Source organism: Phytophthora cinnamomi, assembly GCF_018691715.1.
Source record: "Phytophthora cinnamomi strain GKB4 chromosome Unknown Contig111, whole genome shotgun sequence".
Lineage (NCBI taxonomy): Eukaryota > Oomycota > Peronosporomycetes > Peronosporales > Peronosporaceae > Phytophthora > Phytophthora cinnamomi.
The window spans coordinates 47,901-71,011 of NW_027151044.1; the positions used below are offsets into that span (position 1 = coordinate 47,901).

At 53.0% G+C, this 23,111-nt stretch overlaps 4 protein-coding genes across 4 annotated transcripts; all 4 read right to left on the reverse strand.

Moving 5' to 3' along the window:
* Positions 1–14,425: 14,425 nt before the first annotated feature.
* Positions 14,426–15,454, reverse strand: IUM83_15690 (uncharacterized protein; the record flags this gene model as incomplete). The annotated part of the gene is made up of 2 exons (XM_067940524.1): positions 14,426–14,812; positions 15,245–15,454. 2 exons carry the CDS (start codon positions 15,452–15,454, stop codon positions 14,426–14,428), a joined length of 597 nt encoding a protein of 198 aa, XP_067782088.1.
* Positions 15,455–18,858: 3,404 nt separating this feature from the next.
* IUM83_15691 (GTP-dependent nucleic acid-binding protein engD) lies at positions 18,859–19,992 on the reverse strand (the record flags this gene model as incomplete). The annotated part of the gene is made up of 3 exons (XM_067940525.1): positions 18,859–19,259; positions 19,412–19,623; positions 19,694–19,992. 3 exons carry the CDS (start codon positions 19,990–19,992, stop codon positions 18,859–18,861), a joined length of 912 nt encoding a protein of 303 aa, XP_067782087.1.
* A 946-nt stretch (positions 19,993–20,938) lies between these two features.
* Positions 20,939–22,024, reverse strand: IUM83_15692 (protein NLRC3; the record flags this gene model as incomplete). The annotated part of the gene is made up of 3 exons (XM_067940526.1): positions 20,939–21,323; positions 21,406–21,597; positions 21,711–22,024. 3 exons carry the CDS (start codon positions 22,022–22,024, stop codon positions 20,939–20,941), a joined length of 891 nt encoding a protein of 296 aa, XP_067782149.1.
* Positions 22,025–22,231: 207 nt separating this feature from the next.
* IUM83_15693 (uncharacterized protein) lies at positions 22,232–23,026 on the reverse strand (the record flags this gene model as incomplete). The annotated part of the gene is made up of 1 exon (XM_067940527.1): positions 22,232–23,026. One exon carries the CDS (start codon positions 23,024–23,026, stop codon positions 22,232–22,234), a length of 795 nt encoding a protein of 264 aa, XP_067782154.1.
* Positions 23,027–23,111: the final 85 nt, after the last annotated feature.

Sequence of the window (23,111 nt, forward strand, 5' to 3'; positions counted from 1 at the left end):
TGAAGTTGCTCCAGCTTTCCACGCTTCGAGTACGTCTCGAAGCGATCACGCGCTTGCTTAATCTGGTAAGCATTCGGCTTCTTGTTGAAGTTCTCAACAAAAGCATTCCAACTTTGACAAAGTGCCTGCCACTCGGGCACTTTGCTGCGAGAAGATGTAGTGGGTCTAACTTGACTCACTACTTCCGCTTACACGTTGCGCAACGTGTATGAGGAAGCGTAAGTACTTAGTAATTACTTAGGTTAATTATATTTGAATACACAAGTATAATATAAATCAAATAAAGACTCCAAGTGACTTAGATTAGGTAAAATGAGAACTGTATTGTTTGTAAATTGATCTTCCTCTAAAAGCTGCTAAAACTGTTTATCATCTATGAAAGGGTTGGCAGCGGCTGGCTGTCAGAGCCCCGCTAATATGCATGTCTCTGATTGGTAGAAAGATGCTGCTTTCTACCAATAGGATCTTTTGGGTATGTGTGGACCACTCACTGTGGTGGTCCACTTCAATGTATCCATCGGTGTGTCTTACACCAATGTGAGGAAGTATCCAAAACGTTTAACAGATAACCTATCTGTTAAATTCACAAGTGGCTTGCAGCCACTTGTACGTGTAACCCCGTTACACCATCCCCCCCTTAAGGTTAGACGCGCGGGGTCCCCGCACGTCAATCTTTGGAATTGACCATTCGTCAATTCTCCGCGTTTGGAGAAGAAATCCGCGCTCACTCAACGATGAGCGCGCCTCAGAAGAAGTCCGCAAAGTCGATGGGGAGTCATCTCTCCATCGACGACTACTTCGAACGCCAGAAGGCGAAGTACGGTGACGTCGTCGACTTCGACGACGACGATGAAGACATGGAGGGCGAGGAGGACTCGCCCTCAAAGCGTAAAGACTCAGTGTCGAGCGAATCGCTCGACCCTCATGCCAAGAACGTTCGCCCGCGTGAAGGGGACGAATCGGACGCTTCGAGTTCGAAGCGTTCGCGTACTGAGAGTGATACCCCACTCGCTTCAGCTGGGGCTCTCAGTACTCCGCGCGCTGCTGCTGTAGCGCGTGATGTTAAAGCTCAAGGCTCTCCGCGCGCTGCGCCTGCAGCGCGTGATCCATGGATGCCGTCCGCGTCCGAGATCTCGGACCGGTTTGGGAACTCGGTACCTCCGAATGAGGTGCCGCTGTACGTATGCAGCGCCATCAAAGATGACGCTGTGGCTGCCGAGCTGCACTTTGATGCGGAAACGCATCAAAGGCGCGATTACTACATCGGACTCTTTCATGAGCTCCGATGGTTTCAAAGCAAGAAGACCTCTTCTCGCAGCAAAGTGCCCGAGTGGCAGGCACTTTGTCAAAGTTGGAATGCTTTTGTTGAGAACTTCAACAAGAAGCCGAATGCTTACCGTGATCGGATTAAGCAAGCGCGTGATCGCTTCGAGACGTACTCGAAGCGTGGAAAGCTGGAGCAACTTCATGATGCTGCTGAGGAGGCAAATGTGCCGTGTGCTGTGCCCGAAGGCTTTCAGTGCACGAAGTGCTTTCCAGGCGCGGTCCGCTTGAGCGACCGCGACCTGAACGGGTACACGTCGTTCCGTGTGCCCGAGAGTCTCAAAGAGCTCCGTGCTAAATTCTTAGCACGTGAGGGTTCCGGCGCTAGCGATGACGGCAGCGCCCGCACTACTTCCGCTGCATCAGCGCGTACTGCTCCTCGTACGCCCTCACCATTTCCGGAACGTCCTCCAGCAAGACGTTCCGCGGCTCCCATGTATCTTGATGGGGAGGAAATCCTCTCCAACGAATTCGAAAACGAGCCCTCAAGGGCTCGTTTTCGGGATACTATGATCAACAATACATCGGGTTGAGCCGCGGGTGTCACGGATCGGCGGTGGCGGGGGTGGGAACACGCCCCGGGTATGATCAGCCCCGGGCTGATCAGTACGCGCCTCTCTACGACCGGGTGACCGCCGTGGAGCGTCTGCAGGGCGCTGAGTTCGCCGCCCTGAAGCAGGAGCTGGCGAACCAGAAAGCCCAAGTCGCGGCGGTCTCGCAGACCGCCTCGAATATTCAGGTCGAGTTAGGGACCCAGATGAAGGGGTTGCTCCAGCGCGTGTGCGCGCTGGAGGAGAGGTTGCTCGTCGCCGAGGCCAAGGCTTCCGCTTCTGCCTCGGCTCCTGCCGAGGCTTTGGGTCAGCCGAGATAGATGGCTCGTGCTGGAGGTATGACTACAGCCGTCCGACGTAAAAGGTCGGATGGAGGCGCATGCTAGACGGTATGTCTAGCGTGTATGCGTTGCCGTGCCGTGCCAACACAGTGAACGGCCCGATGAAGCGCGGAGCAAGCTTGCTTGCTCCGAAATCCAAAAACTGCATGTCTAGGCAGGTTTTGTGTAGCTAACAAAACTAATGAACCAACTTTAAATTCATTTGTGGTGCCTCTGCCCGCATTGTCTGCGTTCAGCATCTGTTGATCAACAGAAGCTGCTATTGCGTCTTGGACAAACCGAATCACGGCTTGTCGTTTGGTGATGAAACTGATTGCATCCGAGCTGAAGTCATTCAGCTCGCTCTCCGCTAGAGGCCCGGCCTCTGCGTGGTTCTTTGCGGTGTCTGCGCCCTGCGCAGACCCGTGGTCGTCCTCTGCACAGACTCGTTTCCCTGTTCTGGGGGTCTGCGCCCTGCGCAGACTCATGTGGTTCGTTATTGTCGCGGCTGACACTGTGCAGGTGCCAGCGGCTTTTGCGACTGCTGTGTTGCAGTCTTAGATCCTCCCCCACTTAAAGTGGGAGCCACCACTCCGAGTAAACTCGGTAGACGTGGATGCCGCATGGCATTCACGTAGAACGGTGTATGCCCGGTCGAGGCATGCACTGAGTTATGGATGGCGAATTCTGCCATCGATAAACACTCGCTCCAGTATTGGAACGAGTGAGCGTAGCTCTTCAAATATCGACGAGCACGCGATTCACGCGCTCGGTTTGACCGTCCGTCTGCGGATGGTCCGCAGTCGACATGGAAAGCTGGCTCCCGAGAAGTGTAAACACTTCTTGCCACAGGTGCGCTGTGAAGCGCGGGTCTCTGTCCGACACGATGTCGGACGGCATGCCATAAAAAAAATGGTGTTTGAACACCATGTCGACGAACAGACGGGCCGTCTGCTTCGCGGCCACCTCTGCTGGCACCGCAGCAAGATGTACCATCTTGCTGAAGCGGTCGACGAAGACCACAACACCGGTATTCCCTCTGCTATCCGGGGGAAGACCAAAGATGAAGTCCAATGACATGGACTTCCAACACTCCGAGTCGGTAGTGATTGTAACGGAGCCTGCGCAAACGGCGCAGGCTTTACGCGTTGGCACACCTCGCAAGCACGGATGTACTTGCGCACCCACTTATACTGGTGGTGCCAGTAGAAGTCGCGCGTGAGAAGGACGTATGTCTTCTCACGTCCGAGATGTCCCGCAGTCGGGGCATCGTGATACTCGTACATGATCCTGAGTCGCAGGTCATCGTCATTCGGCACGACAACGCGATCCGCGTTGGCGTTGACTGCGTTGTAAAGTAGCAGTCCTTCGTGCACACGAAAGCGGTGTGCACGCGCTCGAAGGTGCTTGGGCAGCTTCTGACGGGACTTGTCAGAAGGCGCTGTGCCATAGGCCAGCAAGAGTTTCGTGTCCGCGTCGTGCGCGTACGCGGCCTTCACGTCGTCCAACAGAGACGATGTGGGTTTGCTCGATCGCATGGCGTCAATGGCATTGACGTCGGAAGCTTCTGGGTAGTCCGGCCGGCGTGATAACGCGTCGGCCACCACTTTCAATCTTCCGGGTTTGCATTCGACCCGGAAGTTATACTCCGCAAAGAATGAGAGCCATCTCGCCATTCTTTGTGATATGTGTGGTGACTTCACTGCAGTGCGCAGTGATGCATGGTCGGTGTAGACCACAAATGGTCTACTCCCAAGCAAGTACACTCGGAACTTTGCGAGTGCATACTTCATGGCAAGTAGTTCCTTGTCATGCACCGGATAGTTGCGCTCAGCTGGCTTTAGCTGACGCGATTGGTAGTAGACGACACGATCACGGCCCTCGTGATCGTGCTGCATTAACGCGCATCCGATCGCGAAATCGGATGCGTCACACACTACGTGAAATGGGCGATCTTGGTCAGCCACTGGCAAGATCGGCGCCTCAGTCAAGCCCCGCTTGACTGCATGGAATGCCTTTTGGCAATCGGGTGTCCAATTCCACACAGCTTCTTTCTTAAGAAGCTGTGACAGCGGGCGGATCTTGCCCGCATAGTCCTCCACGTACTTGCACAAGTACGTGGCCAAGCCAAGGAACTGCCTCAGATCCTTGACACTTGAAGGCGTTGGTCATTCGTTAATCACTCTGACCTTTTCTGGGTCAGGGCGGACACCATTCTTCCCTACGAGACACCCGAGGACGGGTATCTCGCTCGCCCCGAAGATACACTTCTTCAGGTTCGCGTAGAGCTTATGCTTTCGCATAAGCTCAAGTAGCTGCCGGAGATGCACCCTGTGCATCTCTACGTCGGTCTTCCCGTCCACAGCCCGGCTGTGGATGAATACATCATCGAAGTAGCTCGGTGCGAAGTCGCGCACCGAGCGCAACAAGTGCGTCACGCACCTGTTGAAAGTCGCAGGGGCATTCTTAAGCCCCTGTGGCATTAATAGCCATTCCCAGAGCATGCCGCTTGGCGTGCTCACTGCCGTGAGAGGGATATCGCTCTCACGCATTAGGATTTGATAAAATCCATCTCGCAAGTCGAGAGCACTGTAAACGGTGCTCCCGGCCATCGAATCGATGATAACATCTTTTCGTGGTATCGGCGTCTGCGCCGGTACCGTCGCATCGTTCAGCTTGTTGTAGGCATGAACGATGCGCCATCCGCCCTGTGGCTTCTTGACACAGAACGTCGGAGCACTGTGCGGGGACTTTGATTCCCGCACTTGTCCTGCTTTACGACGACTTTCAAAGAAGTCGTCGATCGCTTTTACTTGCTCTCGCGGCAGTGGCCACTGCCGCGTGACACAGTACTTCGTGCCCGGCACGAGATCAATCTCGTGCTGAATGCCCTTATCCTGCGGAAGCTCCGCAGGAATCTCTTCCGGGAGTACGTCTTTGTACTCCCTCAACAATTTGTAATAGGGACTCGACTTCAGCGAGTCCCAACCTTGTTCCTCGAAGCGCTCTCGCTTCGTCTTCGCACTGATAGTGTCCTCACTCTCTGTGGTACTTCCCATGAAGAGCTGCCTCAGCTCTTCGCTCTCGCTCGCCGTTCTTTCGCTGTCCGAAAGAACGCAGACTTGTTCGATGCGTCCATCGTGCAAGTCGCGCGTGAAGCGCTTCCAGCTCATGGCTGGAAGCGAAGTCAACTCCGACGCCGTCGTCGGAGGACTAGCGAGTCCCATTTCACGATACTGGAATCCAGTATCGGTGCGCGTCAAGACGCTTAGCGTCTTGACATTCGGCGTCACCGCCTCAGTCTGCCTAGCAGACGGTTCTCGTGGAGTCTCGGTCCCAGACCGAGACTTGCGAGCGTTCTTCGCATGCGCCGTCTTCATGTTGTGTGGAGCCCGGCTCTGCACTGTTGTCCTTCTGATCCAGGCCCGGCCGTGGACAGTTGTTCGCCGGCAGACCCTGTCTGCGGGCGCGCTATATCAAGCCCGGTTTGATCGCATGGCGCTTCGACGTGCAGCCCGGCTGCACGACAGCATGCAAATTGCGTCAGTGCGGTACGTTTGCAACTGTTCGCACTGTTTGTAGCGTCAACTCCCGGAGTTGACACGCCTTCGTCACCTCGACGCCATTCATTGGTGGAGCCCCTCATGACCGAGGGTGCGTCGGCTCCCGGAGCCGACGCGTCGTTGTCGACCTGACCTCTTTGGGTCAGGGACTGCCCCTTACACACTTGAACGTGGGTGTTGTGGGTATTGGTTCCCGGAACCAGTACATCTTTTTCTTCTGGCGTCGGCAGCATTGCCGACGTTGGTGTCACTTGTGCGCGCCCTCGCGCACTTCCTGGGCGCTCCGGACAGCAGCATTAAGCGCTGTCTCGACTGGCGAGTCGCGCGCACCTGCTGGTGCGTGCTCCGCGGTAACAGGGCCATCGCTCTCTATTCCGTAGTCGCGACCGAAGCGCACGAGCGTGCGCTTCTTCCAGTCTATCACCGGATCATGCCGTGCAAGCCACGGCATGCCCATAACAACGTCGAACTTATCGTCCAGGTCCAGGACGATAAAGTGTTCGACAAACACTCGTTGTTTGTACGAGAAGCGCACGTTCACGACGCGCTTCTCGGTCTTCACGATGGCACCTGTTGCCAGTCGTACCTCCAGAAGACTTCGAGGTGTATCTACCTCCTCGAAGTCAAGTCTCGACAGGCTTCGTAGTCGAACAAAGTTGTTCGACGCGCCTGAGTCTACCAATGCTCGAAGAGAGTCACTCGCACTGTTCGAGCAAACCTTCAAGATGACTAGGTTCGGCCTGTCATCTTGTTTCTTGCAGCGAGAGCTATTCTCATGGGGGGCTGGAGTCCTCAGTGTCGCGTGCCCGATGTCGGCACGCGTTACTGCATTTCCAGTAGGGCGCCCCGCGCCTACTGGATGTTCGCGTTTTTTTTGTTGGTCCGCGGCGATGCCTAGCATCGCCACGACGGCCACCTCCAGGGGGCATGGGAGCTGTGCACTCCCGTGCAAAGTGACCGATCCTTCCGCAGCGGAAGCATCGCACGTTACCTCCCTGCTGCTGGTAACCAGCAGTTGTTGCGCTCGAGAGGTCCATTGGCTCCGGACCTCCCGTCCTCGCTACCGGGCGCGGTTGCGGTCTCGGCACGTTTGCATGGAGTTTAGCCTGCCGCAGGCTAAACTCTTCTTGCATGGCAAGGGTGATTGCAGCTTCGAGAGTACTTGGGTACTCTCGAAAGAGATAGGTCTTCACGGGCCCATCTCTAAGTCCTTTCATGAACGTGACGACCGTAGTCGCCTCGTCAATTGGATTAGTTACGATATTTGATACCAAATATCGTGCGCGCTGCGCGTAAGCATGGACGTCATGCTTACCCTGCTGAAGGTCGAGGAACTCCGCCCTCGACCGGAACTCGTTTTGCGGGGGCTCAAACGCTTGTTTGAGCTCCCCTTTGAATACTTCACGATCGGAGAGTCGGCGTCCATACGCCCAACTCCTTGCGCGTCCGCCAAGGCAGGACATGGCGAACGCGACCTTCGACAGCGGGTCGACGATGCGTCGAGCCGCTATGGCTGTGTCGAGCTCGACAAGCCATCGGAGGAGAGGCTCGCCCTCTCTTCCCACGTAATTGCTTACGCTCAACTTTAATGGTTGAGCACGCGGTGTCGTCCCTGACGACGCCGTCACTGAGGAAGCAGCGTCACGCTGCTCCTTCATGATGAATCCCAGAGCAACACCATGTTGCTCCGTCGGCGATAGCGTACGCAGCATTGTAGCTATCGCCGCTTCTCCAATGACTGTTGACAGTCGTTGGAGGGCCTCCCACTCTGGGTCAGACAGGTGGGGGCAGTCAGCGCGTGCAACATGCGTTGCAGGCGTATTGGAGCTCTCCATGGGCACCTCCGTGCTCATGTGGTTCTCGGCTCCGCGTTCGTACACCGCGTACGAACGTCAAGCAGTCGGTCGTTGGACGGACTACAAAGTGCTACCAGGTGTAGTGGGTCTAACTTGACTCACTACTTTCGCTTACACGTTATGCTACGTGTATGAGGAAGCGTAGGTACTTAGTAATAACTTAGGTTAATTATATTTGAATACACAAATATAAGTTAACTTAGAAAGATTCCAAGTGACTTAGTTTAAGGTAAAATGAGAACTGTATTGTTTGTAAATTGATCTTCCTCTAAAATCTGCTAAAAACTGTTTATCATCTATGAAAGGGTTGGCAGCGGCTGGCTGTCAGAGCCCCGCTAATATGCATGTCTCTGATTGGTAGAAAGATGCTGCTTTCTACCAATAGGATCTTTGGGTAGGTGTGGACCACTCACTGTGGTGGTCCACTTCAATGTATCCATCGGTGTGCCTTAGACCAATGTGAGGAAGTATCCAAAACGTTTAACAGATAACCTATCTGTTAAATTCACAAGTGGCTTGCAGCCACTTGTACGTGTAACCCCGTTACACTTCACGCTAGTATTCTCAGTTTAAGACGTCGACCTTGCCAAAATGCGTGAAAGGTACCAGCCTGGTCGATTTAGGCGTGTGCGGTCGCTACTACACTGTATTCGTGATTCTCCTAAATTTGTATGCGCCGCTCGTTGTTTTTGAGTTAATTATACTTGAGTGCACAAGTATAATTTAAATCAGATAAGACTCCAAGTGACTTAGATTAGGTAAAATGAGAACTGTATTGTTTGTGAATTGATCTTCCTCCTAAATCTGCTAAAACTGTTTATCATCTATGAAAGGGTTGGCAGCGGCTGGCTGTCAGAGCCCCGCCAATATGCACGTCTCTAATTGGTAGAAAGATGCTGCTTTCTACCAATAGGATCTTTGGGTAGGTGTGGGCCACTCATTGTGGTGGCCCACTTCAATGTATCCATCGGTGTGTCTTACACCAAGGAGAGGAAGTATCTAAAACTTTTAACAGATATCCTATCTGTTAAATTCACAAGTGGCTTGCAGCCACTTGTACGTGTAACCCCGTTACACCATCCCCCCCTTAAGGTTAGACGCGCGGGGTCTCCGCACGTCAATCTTCGGAATTGACCATTCGTCAATTCTCCGCGTTTGGAGAAGAAATCCGCGCTCATTCAACGATGAGCGCGCCTCAGAAGAAGTCCACAAAGTCAGTGGGAAGTCATCTCTCCATCGACGACTACTTCGAACGCCAGAAGGCGAAGTACGGCGACGTCATCGACTTCGACGACGACGATGAAGATATGGAGGGCGAGGAGGACTCGCCCTCAAAGCGTAAAGACTCAGTGTCGAGCGAATCGCTCGACCCTCACGCCAAGAACGTTCACCCGCGTGAAGGGGACGAACCGGACGCTTCGAGTTCGAAGCGTTCGCGTACTGAGAGCGATACCCCACTCGCTTCCGCTGGGGCTCTCAGTACTCCGCGCGCTGCTGCTGCAGCGCGTGATGTCAAAGCTCAAGGCTCTCCGCACGCTGCGCCTGCAGAGCCGAGGCAGAAGCTGAAGCCTTGGCCTCGGCGACGAGCAACCCCTTCATCTGGGTCCCTAACTCGACCTGGATATTCGAGGCGGTCTGCGAGACCGCCGCGACTTGGGCTTTCTGGTTCGCCAGCTCCTGCTTCAGGGCGGCGAACTCAGCGCCCTGCAGACGCTCCACGGCGGTCACCCGGTCGTAGAGAGGCGCGTACTGATCAGCCCGGGGCTGATCATACCCGGGGCGTGTTCCCACCCCCGCCACCGCCGATCCGTGACACCCGCGGCTCAACCCGATGTATTGTTGATCATAGTATCCCGAAAACGAGCCCTCAAGGGCTCGTTTTCGTATTCGTTGGAGAGGATTTCCTCCCCATCAAGATACATGGGAGCCGCGGAATGTCTTGCTGGAGGACGTTCTGGAAATGGTGAGGGCGTACGAGGAGCAGTACGCGCTGATGCATCGGAAGTAGTGCGGGCGCTGCGGTGATCGCTAGCGCCGGAACCCTTACGTGCTAAGAATTTAGCACGGAACTCTTTGAGACTCTCGGGCACACGGAACGACGTGTACCCGTTCAGGTCGCGGTCGCTCAAGCGGACCGCGCCTGGAAAGCACTTCGTGCACTGAAAGCCTTCGGGCACAGCACACGGCACATTTGCCTCCTCAGCAGCATCATGAAGTTGCTCCAGCTTTCCACGCTTCGAGTACGTCTCGAAGCGATCACGCGCTTGCTTAATCTGGTAAGCATTCGGCTTCTTGTTGAAGTTCTCAACAAAAGCATTCCAACTTTGACAAAGTGCCTGCCACTCGGGCACTTTGCTGCGAGAAGATGTCTTCTTGCTTTGAAACCATCGGAGCTCATGAAAGAGTCCGATGTAGTAATCGCGCCTTTGGTGTGTCTCCACATCAAAGTGCAGCTCGGCAGTCACGGCGTCATCTTTGGTGGCGCTGCACACGTACAGCGGCACCTCATTCGGAGGTACCGAGTTCCCATACCGGTCCGAGATCTCGGACGCGGACGGCATCGACGGATCGCGCGCTGCAGGCGCAGTGAGCGGAGAGCCTTGAGCTTTGGAATCACGCGCTGCTGCTGCAGCGCGCGGAGAACTGAGAGCCCCAGCGGAAGCGAGTGGGGTATCACTCTCAGTTCGCGGACGCTTCGAACTCGAAGCGTCCGATTCGTCCCCTTCACGCGGGCGAATGTTCTTGGCATGAGGGTCGAGCGATTCGCTCGACACTGAGTCCTTGCGCTTTGAGGACGAGTCCTCCTCGTCCTCCATGCCTTCATCGTCGTCGTTGAAGTCGACGACGTCGCCATACTTCGCCTTCTGGCGCTCGAAGTAGTCATCGATGGAGAGATGACTCTCCACCGCTTTCGGGTTCGTCTTCTCGTGGGGCGCTCTCATCGTTGAGTGAGCGCGGGCTTCTTCTCCAAACGCAAAGAATGGACGAATGGTCAATTCAGAAGATTGACGTGCGGAGACCCCGCGCGTCTACCCTTAAGGGGGGATGGTGTAACGGGGTTACACGCACAAGTGGCTACAAGCCACTTGTGATTTTAACAGATAAAATATCTGTTAAGATTTAGATACTTCCTCACCTTGGTGTAAGTCACATCAATGGATACATTGAAGTGGGCCACCACAAGGAGTGGTCCACACCTACCCAAAGATCCTATTGGTAGAAAGCAGCATATTTCTACCAATTAGAGACGTGCATATTGGCGGGGCTCTGACAGCCAGCCGCTGTCAACCCCTTTCATAGATGATAAACATTTTGAGCAGATTTAGGAGGAAGATCAATTTACAAACAATACAGTTCTCATTTTACCTAATCTAAGTCACTTGGAGTCTTTATTTGATTTATATTATACTTGTGTACTCAAGTATAATTAACTCAAGTAATTACTAAGTACTTACGCTTCCTCATACACGTAGCGCGACGTGGAAGCAAAAGCAGTGAGTCAAGTTAGACCCACTACAGATAGTGGTTGTATTTTCCCTCTTAATTGAGGGTGGTGTGGGTATTGGCAAGTATTCAGGCGAGCTAGGCGCCTGGATTTCAGACTCGAGTGAACCTAGTGTGTGAGTGACTCACCGTCCGAGGGTCCAAAAGAATAAGTGACGGCTAGTTGTAGTGTTGTATATTCTGTATTTGTTGGTTATCGGGCTAGGAGAGCACTTGGGTAAGGTGCCTCTGAGTTCCAAGCTTCACCCAGAGTCGAAGTGAAATCCTGGATCCTGAATTTGTGATATTCTGGGTTCGGGTGATCTGAAATTCTGGGTTTGCCTTCAGCATCGAGGACGCGTTCTGGATTAGACGTGCACCTCAGCGCTTCTTCAAAGGCTACATTTACAACTCCGGTGAAGTGCCGTTCAGTCGAAGACAAACGAACCGACAGGGATTACGCAAGGTACTCACGCCAAACAAGGAGGGGTGAAATTGAGGGTTTGTTTTGCGGCACTCTGGGTTTTATTTTTCCTCCGTTGACTCCCAGTATTTTCCTGGGCTACTCTATACAAACCACCCCTGGGCGATCAAGGTTTCGTCGGCCTCGCCTCACTACTCAATTTCGGCAGATCCAAGCTGATCAGTAGCGACTCCGGGAAGAATGCTGTTAAACCAGTCGTTCACAGTCGGTAGCGATGCGGAGTTAGCCCCGAGTTCTTCCAACCTGCTTGTGAGGCGTTCGTGGAGCGCCAACAGTCGCGCCTTCGGCCACGTCCGTTTGTTCCATGCTTGAAACCCCAAAGTTGTCGCAAGGAGTGGATGCACCTCGCCTACAATTTGGCGACGCGTGACCGATGCGTCGCCCTGAGCTGTTCTTATGTTTAGGTGGCTCCCTGTGTATTCTTGAACCTGGCTGTAGCCACATGGCTGCGCGAAGCCACTTTCCTGGCTGACGTCCCGTCGCCTCCGATTTTGGAACGACCCGTAGGGCGGCAATTCGACGGGACATCTCGATCGGGGTGTTGGTAGGACTGGGTTCTACGGGATTCGCCGTCACTTTACTTCTGCCGACAGCCGTCACGATAGCATACAAGGGTTTTAAACTTGATCGGCCAAATCTTCGGGACGGACAAGTAGGTAGGCACCAGCTTGAAGACCATTCATGGCCACGTAGTCTTGGTAGACGTGAGGGAAGGAAGGGCAGACTTGTCGACCGGAACAGAAAACTCCGAATGAGCTGCTGTAGCTACACGACTGACCTAGCAAGGACCTACTTGCGATGATGCACGTGCGTAATAGTCAGGAGCTGCGAAGCAGCAGACACTGCGATCGTACACTTCCGTCTTGATGTTCTGAGGGGGCCACCTTGCTGTGCAGCGGAAAACTGGCCTCTGGCTCCTGCTGTCGACAGAAACCTCCAAGCACGAAAACACGCCTTGTTTGCTTGCAACGATGCTTGTAACGTGAGTAGAAGAGTATAAACGTATTCCAAACCACCCACTGTCAGCTACTACGGGTAAGTCAAGGGAGAAGGAGTGGGGAAGGGGAGTGGGGAAGGAGGGGTATTGGGGCGCCTATTGCAACTTGCTCTGGTGCAGCGCCATGAGCCGAGAAAGACCACGACCGCAGCATCATGTCTACGAGCAGCAGTCTATGCGAATGACTCGGTAACGTAATCATCTCCAGCAGTGTACAGAGAACACCGGCTATAGTGCAGGTGTTTGGTCACCAACTCTCCAAGCTCTCTTATAGATTTATAGCTGCTACAAGCCAAGCGGAGCCCCGCAAGCGGGGCTCTTTAGATAGGGATAAGCCAAGCACGTGTACAGCCACCGCGCATCGCTCGGCGTAGTCTCGCATAAGAAATAGTCCACTGTAGGGAGGTACGGTTGTACCTTCCTAGAGAGGGCTGTGGTGCACATATATTCCTGTGGTACACACAGAGCCTTGTATTAGGAGAGGTATGCACATCCCAGGATAGCGCGAGTATAGAAAATAGAGTATAAAGCGTGACAGGAAGCTTCCCGTTCACTAAAAAAAAGTGGCCGTACGGTACCACCCCTAAGGGCACCCAGATATATATTTGATAAGAGGAAACCTATCATTTAACATACAAACTACTATTCCGCATGGAAGTACGAGATGAGCACTAGAGGCGATTGCCATTCTCCTGGTGGCGTTGACAACATTCTGTACGCTGGTGTCCCGCAATCCGTGAGCAAACATGTACATCTGGAGCGTTTGCGCTCCCTCTAGTGTCTCGCCGTGCGAGTTCCTCCTCGCCAACACCGTCACTCTCGCTGTCGTTTGAAGACTGCTCGCGTGTGTCGTCTCTCTCTGTTGTTCTCAATAGCATATTCAACAGAACGGATCCAATAAATCTAATATAGATATCAGCAGTTCTAGATCTCCAAGCTCCGTTTCTCTACCTGGTAGTCGGTTCACTATCGCGCTCCAGCCTAGTGTTCATGCTCGTTGACACGATCCTAGTATGAAGCAGTGTCGAATTGTCGCCTCCTCAAAGCGTTCCACGCGACCGAGTTTGTTGTTTTAGTAGATAGTGAGGTGCTGACGCGACGAGACCATTGTTGTACTCCTGATCGTGTTTAAAAATGACCCACGTGTCCCCCACTCCTCTTACATTGTGTAGTTTTGGTTTGGCGGGGGAGCTCTCTTACACTCTCACAGCTTAATAGCCGGTTTGACTTGATTTTACTATAGTCCCGATTTGGGATCTCACCGAAGCGCTCTAATAGTCTATTTTCTCTTAAAACCGGCGCCATTATAGCCGGTGGTCTCTGTATCGAACAAGAGACGTGTTCTCACTTCCATCTCCAGCAGTGTAGCGAACTTATCAACACGTTCTTGGCACAACGCTCACTCGCGACGGAACTCTACTGACCAACCGTCGTGTTCACCCTCCGCGACTTCCCAGAGCCTTATAGTTTTGATCATGACAATACCACTGCGTGCTTTCCCGCGAAACATAACGCCCAAAGCTTCAACAGGAGAGCGTCACGGGTAATTTGATGCATCCATTCAAGACCTGAGTTCACGAAGTCGGACCAAGTACTGCTGCTGGTGCTACTAAATTGGCTCTTACTGTTCCCGTGGTGAGGCTAGATGTGACCCAACGAGGCTTAAGAGTGCTACCAAACGGAAACAATGGAACCAGTGCTCGGAAAATACCATATAGTATTGAATAGGCCTGCAGCAAAAGAACGTAATAGCTAACACAATAACACCACAAGCAATAGTTAATCATTGTCAAATACAACATGTATTGCCAGATCAAAGGATAACTTGCTCTAGCGGGCACGGCAGCTCTACATTTGCTGGTACATTGCGTTTACCGTCTCCATGTCCCAGTACCTGCGGTTTGAGCGCAAGAACGTTAACATCTCCGTGTTAATGGGCAACAGCGACGCTCGTTGCGGCGTCAGTACCAGTTTTGCCTGTGAGAAGAGGCGTTCAGCGCGGTTACTCGTTGGTGGGAGCTTCGTGAGAAGCTCCGAGTAAACCGCCGCTGACGGGGACGCCACGGCCGTATTCTTGGCTCGCAAAATGGCCGTGGCAAAGTCTTCTCCCAACTGGTTCTTCTCGCCGTCATCGCCCCGCTCCTTGCGCTTAGAGCCCGTTACCGATACCGCTTTTTCAAACGCTTTGATGGCTGTGCGCTCACCAGAGGACAAGCGCATCTCTCCATTAATAACCTACATGTAGTATTAATACATAAAAGATATTAGTACTCATCATATCAATCCATCAAGGATTTAATACTATACCTTCACCGCTGCCGATTCAAATACTGGAGAGTCCACAATCGAAGCAGACGCCTTTAGCTGGGGCTTCATTGACGGGAACCCTACGCCTCCAAATCGAGAATCGAGACTGGTCCAGCGAGACCGAACCGGTTGCACGCCAAGTAGTAGTCGGTAGTAAAATATTCTCAAATATTAATAATACTCCAGATATATATTAATCCATACTTAATAATTCCATACAATAATTATCACTACTATTTGTATTTAATATTTTTTCCGAGGAGTGACCCTAGAGGACGCCGGTAACGTGCCCATCGACTTCCTGGGCGGCCCCACGGATGGGGCACATGGCGCTGGTCCGTACAGCAACGACTCGCTCACGCTGTCGAACGAGTGATTCCAGGTGCTCTTGAACGAGACGTGGGCGGAGGTGTCGGAGAAGGAGTAAAAGGTTGAGGGCAAGTACGTGTACATGATGGACACGACCTTGGCGCCGCTGGCGCCGCTCGAGCTGAAGGAGGCGATACGGTTGTTGGCTTTGGAGGAGGGCGTCTTCAAGCACATGTTCTCTTCGGCGTGAGCCAAGGTCATGACAGCAGATCACTTCAATGTGAGCAGCTACTAAGCAGGGCACGTGTACGGTATCCTAGTCGAAAATACTCGACGGGGGAGGAGAGATGGAACCAACCCCAGCCTCAACGAGCCGTGTGTGGATGGAGGATATTCACGCTTCGCCATCGGAAACGCAGCCCTCCCAAGAGCCATTCTGGGATGAAGCTTCATTGTCCTCATAGTATGTAGCAAGAATTTGTGTGACTATCTTGTGATCGCACTTAATCGAGTGGTTTGCGACTTTTGGAGCTAAAGCCCTTGAAGTCCAAGGGCTCCAAGTTGGACACCATGCCTGCGCGCTGATTCGCACGCTGAAGGCCTTAGCCAGGTGCAGACAGCCAAATACGGCGTCATAGGCCAGAGGAATGTAGAGATGTATAGGTATATCGTCGGTGCTTACATAATTGAAGTAGTTGGAGCGGCCGAAATCATTTACACCAGCAACTAGAACGCAACGAGCATGATAGATGCCATGGTCGTCCCACTAGCGGACACCACGACGGACTTCCCCTTGCTACTTAAAATATATATTTTTACTAACGCACGCTTTTTATCATAACCTTTTGCTTACGGTGTTCCAGCATGTGGCACTGGTACCGAGGCGTGAATCAGTCCGCATTGTTTCTTGTGAATAGCAAGTTGCGATCACAGAACCTTTCCACCAGTAGGAAGTGAAAGATACTGTCGAAATACCGTCGTAAGATGATGAGATACAAGACAAAACTCATATAATCAACCGCTGTGCCCAGCAGGCGTGCTAGATGTGTCAAAATATGACGACAAGGCTTCCTATCACCGACGCCACGCCAAAACCATGTCAATGGTGCAGGAACCAGCTCCGATGGTTGAATGACCTTAATGAAATTCGAGAAAACTGCTGTAGATCACGCCAAGGCATGGTTAATTATAACACCAGTACATACACAAGCAATGTAGACTCAAGTGCACAATTAAAAAACGTCTTATTTCCACTGTAGTGTCGTTCGGTGAATGTATTAGAAGCCGTACGTGCAGTCCTAGTTTGGAATATTGCGATGTCGCGCAGTTTAGCGACACCGATTGGGCGCAGATGCAGCTGGTCTATAGTATCCGCTTTAAACTCCTGCGGATAACGTACACAGGAGCCGCTAACCACCCACCTTCCTTCTGCAGCTGTGGTGGAGGTAGCCACGCACGACGAGACGCTGTCCGTGGCCCCTAACTTGAGGAGAGGGAGAGGGGATAAGCGTCTCCGCCACGCGCGGTCTCATTCCCTCTCACGATAGATAACTTGCTGCCCCCACGTTTGTGTTGCGTCTGTAAGACGGGGTGATATTGAGTTTCGTGTATTACGGTACCTATCTGACGCCAACAAATTCGTGAGAACTCTGGATTGTCGCTCAGAATAACAGTGGTTGTATTGAAAAGGCGCCAGGGGTAAAGTGCGTACAAACGCACAAGAAACGCAAAAGTTTTCATACAAAATGGAAGTCAGACGCCAACGAATTCAAGAGAATCGATAATGTTCCCGTATATTCAGTGTCAAAACGGATCGAATAATGGGGACACTGCTGCTAAACTCGGCCTCAACGACGAGTGCTCTCGTTCTCGTTTGGTGGAAACCAACCAACAACCTGTCGTACCACAACAACAAACAAAGAGCTCTTCCCAAAATCGCGGCGAGAGCAGCGGCCACGGTTTACGTGGATTTGTGACACAAGGGGCAACTTGATGCGGCATCGTTATTGCTGCACCATTCTGACCACGTTTCGATGCATCCGCGATGAAAACTGTGAACGCACGCAGGAACCTTCACTGCCGTGGCGACTCGGTGCGATTTCGCTACGATAAGAAGGTTGTCCCGTTTCACGGAGGACCCAAACTCGTCTGTGTCGAAGCGATGGTACTTTTCGCCGCTGGCATTCCTCCACGTCGAGCTGATAGAGAAGGCGTCGTCCGCCCGCTTTCCATCAAACTTCCACACGCATCGGTAAAAGCCGCACGTGATCGGCGTGAAGTTGCTTTCACACTTCGGGCACTGTCTCGTGAGGTTGAACGAGGCGAATCCATGTTGGTGAATGACCATCTCTCCAAATGCTTCACAGCGTTCGTTTTCACATTCGCCTTCGATGTTCAGACATTTACGTGCGCCACACTGGGGCGTTGTGATCCAGCTGTAACTGGACCAGTCACTGGGATATTTATCGCTAGACACCACAACGAAGGCAACCAGACACCACAACGAAGAACCCGAAGCCGATTGGCCAAAATTAATGTCTGTTTATAGAACGGTTGAAGTGCACGTTGGGGGTTAGCAACGCGTTAAATAGAACTTCTCAAAGGCAAACCTGTGAACTACGAACCACTGCGTTCACGAAGCAGCAACCGGGTGACCATTGCGACGGCTTGGCAGGAGACGTTTTAGCGGGAGACTCGTAAGACATCCAGGAGCCAAACGCTCGCAGTCAAGCCGCACTGAGACGTGCAGAGGGGCCGAACGTGACCGAGGGTGCAGTACTGGGCTGGCGAAGCGCTTTTGCTAAACAACAGTGCAGATCATCCAACAAATTCAATGCCTATCGACTTGTTGGAGGAGTATGGCTACGACCAGATAGAACGGCACGCAGTGTTTCCTGATCCAGAAGTTGCAGGCCACTTCATCAGAGGCTTTGCTGTAAATGCTAACAAGTGCGTAGTGATCAAAAACACAACGGAGACTACAAAAAGTGGGTGTGTTCTGCAAAGGGCTGCAAGTGGTTTGTCGCCATCTCTCGTAGACGAGTAAAAGAAACAACTAAGAGCAAGAGAAAACGACCTGCCTCGAAGCTCAGCCATCACCCGCCAAATTCCTGGTATATTTCGAATTCCAACCTGCAGCATGCGCAATGCTGTATATATCCTAAAGGTAAGGAACGTTCAACAATACGGAGTCACATTAGAAGTTGCTAAGTAGTGCAATTACAGTGGCTAACGATACCTTTTATCCTTACTCGTAAGTGTGCGGAGATTCCACACGGCTGCACAGTGAAGACATCACAGTTAGTCACAGAAAAGATATCCATGTTTTCATATATGCCCACCTTCATCTCCTACAACACGCGCATCATCTTCTGCCCTAAGCATGACTCCTCTCCTCCTCCCTCAACCTTTAAACGGCACGAGGCATTGTTACCAAGCCAGTGACCGCCAACTCGTGGGTGCCAACGGAGCAGGGGACCCGAAAATAATATTTATATTTATCATGGGCTTCGAGCCTGGATAAATTATGGCAAGTGTCGAGGCTGCACCAAACATGCATTATGACCTGCCCGCAAGAAGGTAAATAAATAATTGAGTAATTGGTGTCAATAAGAACACAGAGCCACAGTTTTTTCGCACATTCACGCATTGAATGAAGAGCGAAGTTACTTGTGCATGGCCTCATCAACCGTCTTGGCGTCCCAATAGGCAGCGTTTTCTCGTAAGAAAAGAATCATCTCCAAGGTAATTGGCATCAGACCATGACGTTCATGTCCGAACGTGATGCGAGCCACGCTGAAAACGCGCTCGACCTTGTTCGATGTCGCCGGGATAATGTGAAGCAGTTTGTACTTCGTCTCCTTCGCAGCCAACCGGCGGCGCTTTTGGAGCTGTTCAACGAAGGATTCCTCTTCCTCGTCATCGTTAGTCTCAGCAGGCTGGTTGCTCACAGCGAACGGTGTCAGAATCGACTTCTCAGCTCGTGTAAGTCGGGAAGTGTTACCGCCCAGTACTTTTACGCACCCCGCCTCGAAGTCAGGACTATGCACTATCTCAGCGCGGGGTCCTAAGTAACAGAGGTACATGCAATATTAGTATTAGTAAAAGGAAATTAAATGGATAATAACAAAAACGTACCGATGAAACGTGCGTAGTGCGGCTTTATGGAAATCAATCCATCCAGCCAGATTCACGCATCCAGTAACGAGACGCCTTCACCTTGCAAGGCCTTTGACACTGACTCCACTTTCTTGAGGTCCTTGGGCAAGCCGCGCAGACGGCGGTTGCACGCAGGTGAAGGCATCAAATCGGCGATGTCGTCGTCCCTGCTGTCGATAAACTCGAGCAACCTGAAATATCGGTTCACCATGGCAAAGGTGGATGACCACCTCGTGTCCTGCCGAATAACCGAGCGGAGTTGCGTTTTCGCCCTAATAAAATAAAATAATTAAATGCAAATTTAGTGGTTGGTGTCGCTCAGATAAAATACAAAATACTCACCGTAGCTTTGCCGACTGCGTCAGTGTTCGCAGCCGAATCATAAGCTTTTGGACAGTATCCAGTTCCTCCTCGTAGTCTTGCATGTGAGCCTGCACTGCTCGGTTAAGGCGGTGACTAGCGCAGCCTACGAGCGGCACGTCCACCAGCGTCGCCAGCCGCTTTTTCACCGAGCAGTTATCGGCTACCAAGAAGCAGCACTGATCCAGTTGCTTCCCGAAATCTCGGGGTAACATGGTTGTAAGGAACTCCATGTGGCCGCGCGGCGAGAGATCCTCCTCCTCCTCCAGCAGCGGAGCCATGCAGAGCTACGGAATCTTCACCTCCCCTTCAACCTCGCAACAAGCATATACCGCAATGTAGTGCTCAGATAAATGCGCCCATCCATCAAAGATGAGGCCAAAGCGGTCAGGCATCTCTAACGCGATCGAACGCTCGACCGCCTTGGTCAAGCTGGTCATCCCAGAGACAAGTGTCTCCACACAGATTGGATTGAGAGTCGAGTACCTGCGAACGCATTAGAAAATACTCAGTAGAAATTAATAAATTATAAAATAAATCCGTAATTCTTACCGTCTAGCCGCCTCGTCTTCACAAAATGAGAGCGGAAGATTGCTTTTGAGAATCCACTCCATCCAGCTAAAAAGGTTGAGAGACGAACGGCGAACGTAGTTGAGAATCGACCCCGTTGCGGCAGAGGTAGCAGCAACCACGAGACTCTCGAAACCAGGATGCTCACTTCTAACATGTGGCACCAGATTTGAGAACCCATTGCGGCGAGCCTGCTTTCTAACAGTATCGCAACGACACCGATGATACTCAGGAACCACTTCATCGTATTCGTCTCTGCACGGCCGGAAGAAGCCCGCCACTTGAGCCGGAGTGAAGGTGCGGGTGGGGCGTTGGGCACTAAATACCATGGTGGGCAAGAGGAAAAATTGAAAGTGGTCTTGCAGAAGTTTGTAAAGGAACAGCAGAATGACTGGGTGGGCGCTGCAAGAAATAATTTAGGGTTTGATACACATAAAATTACCTGAAATAATGTGGCCCAACATAAATAACGTGCACATCCAGGCATGATTAAGAAAATAAATAACTTGCTGTTATTTATCAAAATTACTGCAATGTCCAGATGCTGACGGTCAGCATCTGGACATTGATGGTAACAAATTTCGGGCTAAACAATGTCTCTGCGACGAGTCGTGGCGAGCTCTGTGGTCGTAACCTAGTCATCGAATACATTTCGCGTTAACAATCCAACGCGTGGAGAAGTCCTTGTGGTCGGTTGGCTTCCTTTTTTGCAGCAGACATAGCTTGACCTCTAATAGAGCTAAGCCACTGCTCTCTCGAGGTACCGCAACGCCTAGCGTACAGACTCGTTAGTGAGTGATTCAAACTCAGACTATCCTTTAGAACGCTGGCTGCTGCCGAAGGGAACGGATTGTCGCTGATGTTCAACCAGCAGAGCTGCTTGCTGTACTCCAGCAAGTAACACAGCGCCAGGTACCCCTGCTTGTCGTTGAAGAGACTCAGCATATTGTCCGAGATGTCGAGAGCTGTCAGCGTCTTGTGGAAGGACAAGGCTCCCAGCAGAATGCGACACCCCTGAGGCTGCAGGTCATTGCGAGCGACGCTGGACAAGCTCAGCGTACCGTAAGCACATGACAACCAACACCGGAAAGATTATGGTCCTTGCAGGTTGACCCGGCACTTACTTGACGAAACGCAGGCGCGAGCGAACGCTCTGGATCCCCTTGGACAGCGCGAGGATCCCTTCGTGTTGCGGCCGGTACGCGCTGCCGACGAGGTCGCACGCGTCGAGCTCCAAGACCTGCAACGTGTTGTTGGTCACAAGTGCGCTGCCGAGCAAGCGCGCACCTTCCGGGCCGAGCGGGTTCTTGGACAAGCTTACGGTACGCGTAGACAGAACGAGAAGATAAGGATGTGATGTGCCCGCCGCTACAATACAGCAACACAGCAGCCTTGATTCAAGGCCCTTGAAGCAGACCAAACAACGCACCAGAGCCGCACCAGAGGCGTATTGATCTGCACAACGAAGTCCAGCAGACAGACCACGCGCGGCGGCGACACGCTGCGGTTCGCCATGTCCAGCGCGATCTGCGTCTCCGCTATCCCTTCCTCCCGCTCTCGCAGCACGACCACGTATGGACCCAACGCGCGCGGCAGCTCCACTTCAGCATCTGCATCCCGCTGCTGTGCTGGGCTGGCCATCGCGTGTCCATCTGCTTTCGCGTCGAGCTGCGTGCCGTCGCGTTCCTGCACTTGCTGCTCCAGCTCTCCAGCAACATCTTCCTGCAGCGAGCTCAGCGTCATCCCTAACGGATCCCGTGCACGAAAAGGCTGAACAGACGCCACGAAAATGAAGATCCCGGCACTGTCACCCTCCAGGTGGCTGCAGAACGCTGCAGATGTCTGCTGCTCTGTGGCTGGACAAGTCAAAAAGGCTGTGCGTTGTTTGCTTAGGTTAATGCTAGGAGAGCGATAGATAGCCGCCGCAGCAGCTATTATACCTGATCAGGTTTACTTGTTGCCCGTCTTCTTGATCTGGATGGCCAGCCCCAGCAGGAAGACCACGAGCATGCCCACGAGGTAGCCCCACCACTCCTTGGGGATGTCGTACACGTAGTCGCCGTCCTCGTCCTTGTAGCGGTAGTCCTTGATGGCCGTGAGCTTGGGGAAGTCGCCGATGAAGTAGCCGGCGCCGTTCACCAGCACGACGGCGCCCACGAGCGCCGTGGCCACGATGATGGCCAGGCGCTCGATCTTGAAGGCCAGCAGGCCGCACACCAGCCCCAGCACGATGGCCAGGATGAGCAGCCCCGTGCTGGGGTCGTTCGGGTAGATGCGGTAGCCGAACGAGGCGTTGACGATGGTGGCCAGGAACACGCCGCCCGCCGCGCCGATGAGGAAGATGCCGGCGTTGTAGATGGACACCACGAGCGAGCCCACGATGAGGCCGCCGATGAGGAACGAGACCCAGAAGGCCGTGCGCTCGTACGAGTGGCCGTCCACGATGTACAGCACCACGGCCGACACGATGTAGCCGCCCACGAGGAAGCCGCAGGCGAACATGGTGGGGCGCAGCAGCCGGTAGCCGCACGTGGTCATGGCGGCGCCGCCCGCGATGGCGATCACGGCGGCGATGCTGGGCCCGACCTGGATCGAGTTCGAGATGTCCCCCACGATGCCCTCAGAGGAGGAGGAGCTGGAGCCGCGCAGGGACGAGTCCTGCGCTGCGGCGGCCACGGAGAAGTAGAGCGCCAGCAGAGGCAGCAGCAGTTGCTGCAGATGCAGCTGCAGCTTGGGGCAGGTCATTGCGCGCTGGACACGGAGGGGACTGTAGCTATCGATTGGGCTGACGGAGCTGTGCGTCCGAGAAGGCAAATCGGAGAATGAGCGA